The sequence below is a fragment of the Pteropus vampyrus genome, unplaced genomic scaffold, assembly GCF_000151845.1.
Source record: "Pteropus vampyrus isolate Shadow unplaced genomic scaffold, Pvam_2.0 Scaffold405, whole genome shotgun sequence".
NCBI classification, from domain to species: Eukaryota; Metazoa; Chordata; class Mammalia; order Chiroptera; family Pteropodidae; genus Pteropus; species Pteropus vampyrus.
Genome location: NW_011889186.1, coordinates 282537 through 284119, shown reverse-complemented (window position 1 = coordinate 284119; position 1583 = coordinate 282537). Strand labels below are relative to the sequence as shown.

The 1583-nt window shown below is 55.3% G+C and overlaps 1 protein-coding gene across 1 annotated transcript in view; it reads right to left on the bottom strand.

The window, feature by feature from the left end:
• TALDO1 (transaldolase 1) overlaps window positions 1-833 on the bottom strand; it is a 5498-nt gene extending 4665 nt beyond the window's left edge. The window contains exons 1-3 of the mRNA XM_023523726.1: window positions 758-833; window positions 405-528; window positions 68-77 (exon numbers count right to left, since the gene is read on the bottom strand). Of these exons, the coding sequence (XP_023379494.1) occupies window positions 68-77; window positions 405-528; window positions 758-833 (210 nt within the window). The remainder of the gene's footprint in view (window positions 1-67; window positions 78-404; window positions 529-757) is intronic.
• Window positions 834-1583: the final 750 nt, after the last annotated feature.

Genomic DNA, 1583 nt, shown 5'->3' with positions numbered 1-1583 from the left:
GTGGCAATGGCTGCATCACTGCATAAAGCCTCCCCCAGCACGGGGCTGTGCACTCAGTGAATTTTACTCCAACAAAGCTGTGGAAAGGTAAAAATGGCAGAACGCAGGTCGGTGGCTGCCAGGGCCCGGAGACTGCTGGGCGCGGCACACGTTCTGCGTCTTGACTGGGGTGGTTTTTGGTTTTCACAGGGGTACCCCATTCCTGGATACAGGACTCACTGAACTGTACACTTACAGTGGGTATAGTTTACTGCCTGTAAGTAACACAAGTAAAATTGATAAAAACAAACAAGAAAAGAGTTTTCCTTCCCTGAGTATAAGATTTAGTCTGGGAGGGGACAAGGGACGAGCCCGGCCCTGCTCACCCCCACCCCGCAGACGTGTGGGGTGCTCCGGCCGCTCACCCGCCCAGCTTCTTGCCATAGGCGATGGCCTCCCCCACCAGCTCCTGGTAGGCTGGCATCTGTGCAGCAGCCAGGATCAGGGACGGGTTGGTGGTGGCATCCTGGGGCTTGAACTCATCGATGGCTGGAGAAGTGATCAGAAAGCAGGAAGTTAGTGGAGTGGGGGTTCCACCTAGAAGCTGTGACAGAGTCCCTACGAGCCCCCAACACAGGGTCAGGAGTGTTTTCTGAGCCCAGTGCGGCCACGCTTCACACACAGCCTCCCCTACCCTGGAGGCTGGCCAAGGGACAGCCGTTTGCAGGGTGATCCAACCACCAAGGACCAAGGGTGCCTGTGAGAGCCGACTTCGTACAGCCTGGTGGGGAGAGGCGGCGGGGGACGGGGAGGTTCTGCATGACACGTGCTATCAGCGACACCGTGGTCTCCATCAATGCCTTCCTTCTCTAAACCGTCACTTTGTTCTTAGGTAGCCAAGCTAGGGATTCCGAGAACCCAGTGGGCTTGACCTGGGTCTCGCTGACCAGGCCCCCGTCCAGGTGGAGCACAGGGCGAGCGCACAGTGGGCAAGTGGCAGTGGACTCGCTGTTTCAGTACGTTTACTTAGCCAATGTATGATGACAACACAATACAGAGCTGAAGAACAGATTAGGAGCTGCCTGGCACGGGGTGCACGAGGGAGATCTCTGGGCTGTGAGGCAGCCATGCCCTAACTGGCCTGGGGGGCTACAAGAATCCACACGTGTGAGAACACTGCCACAGATGTGCCCCCTCCCCACACAGGCGGAAAACGTGAACACTGAGCCAGGCCCGCGTTCCGCCGACAGCATCTGCCAGTGCCAAGTTCCTGGCTTGAACGTCACGCCATGTTCGTACGAGGTGTGTTGCCACTGGGGGACTCTGGGCCAAGGGTTCATGGGGCTCCATGGGATAATTTTGCAACTTCTTGTCAGTCAATTTCAAAATACCAAGTGAAGAAAGTGTTCTGGACTGGTGCTCAAACAGGTGTGTATAAACCCGCGAGTGATGCGCTGAAAATGGCACCTTTCGTCGTATAAAATTATGTCTCGATAAAGTTGACTTTTAACAAAACTAAAAAAATCAAGACCCATCTGGGCTCACCAGATGGCCTTCAGGGTCCAGGGACCCCTGAGACTAATACAGGATTGGGAGACACTGAT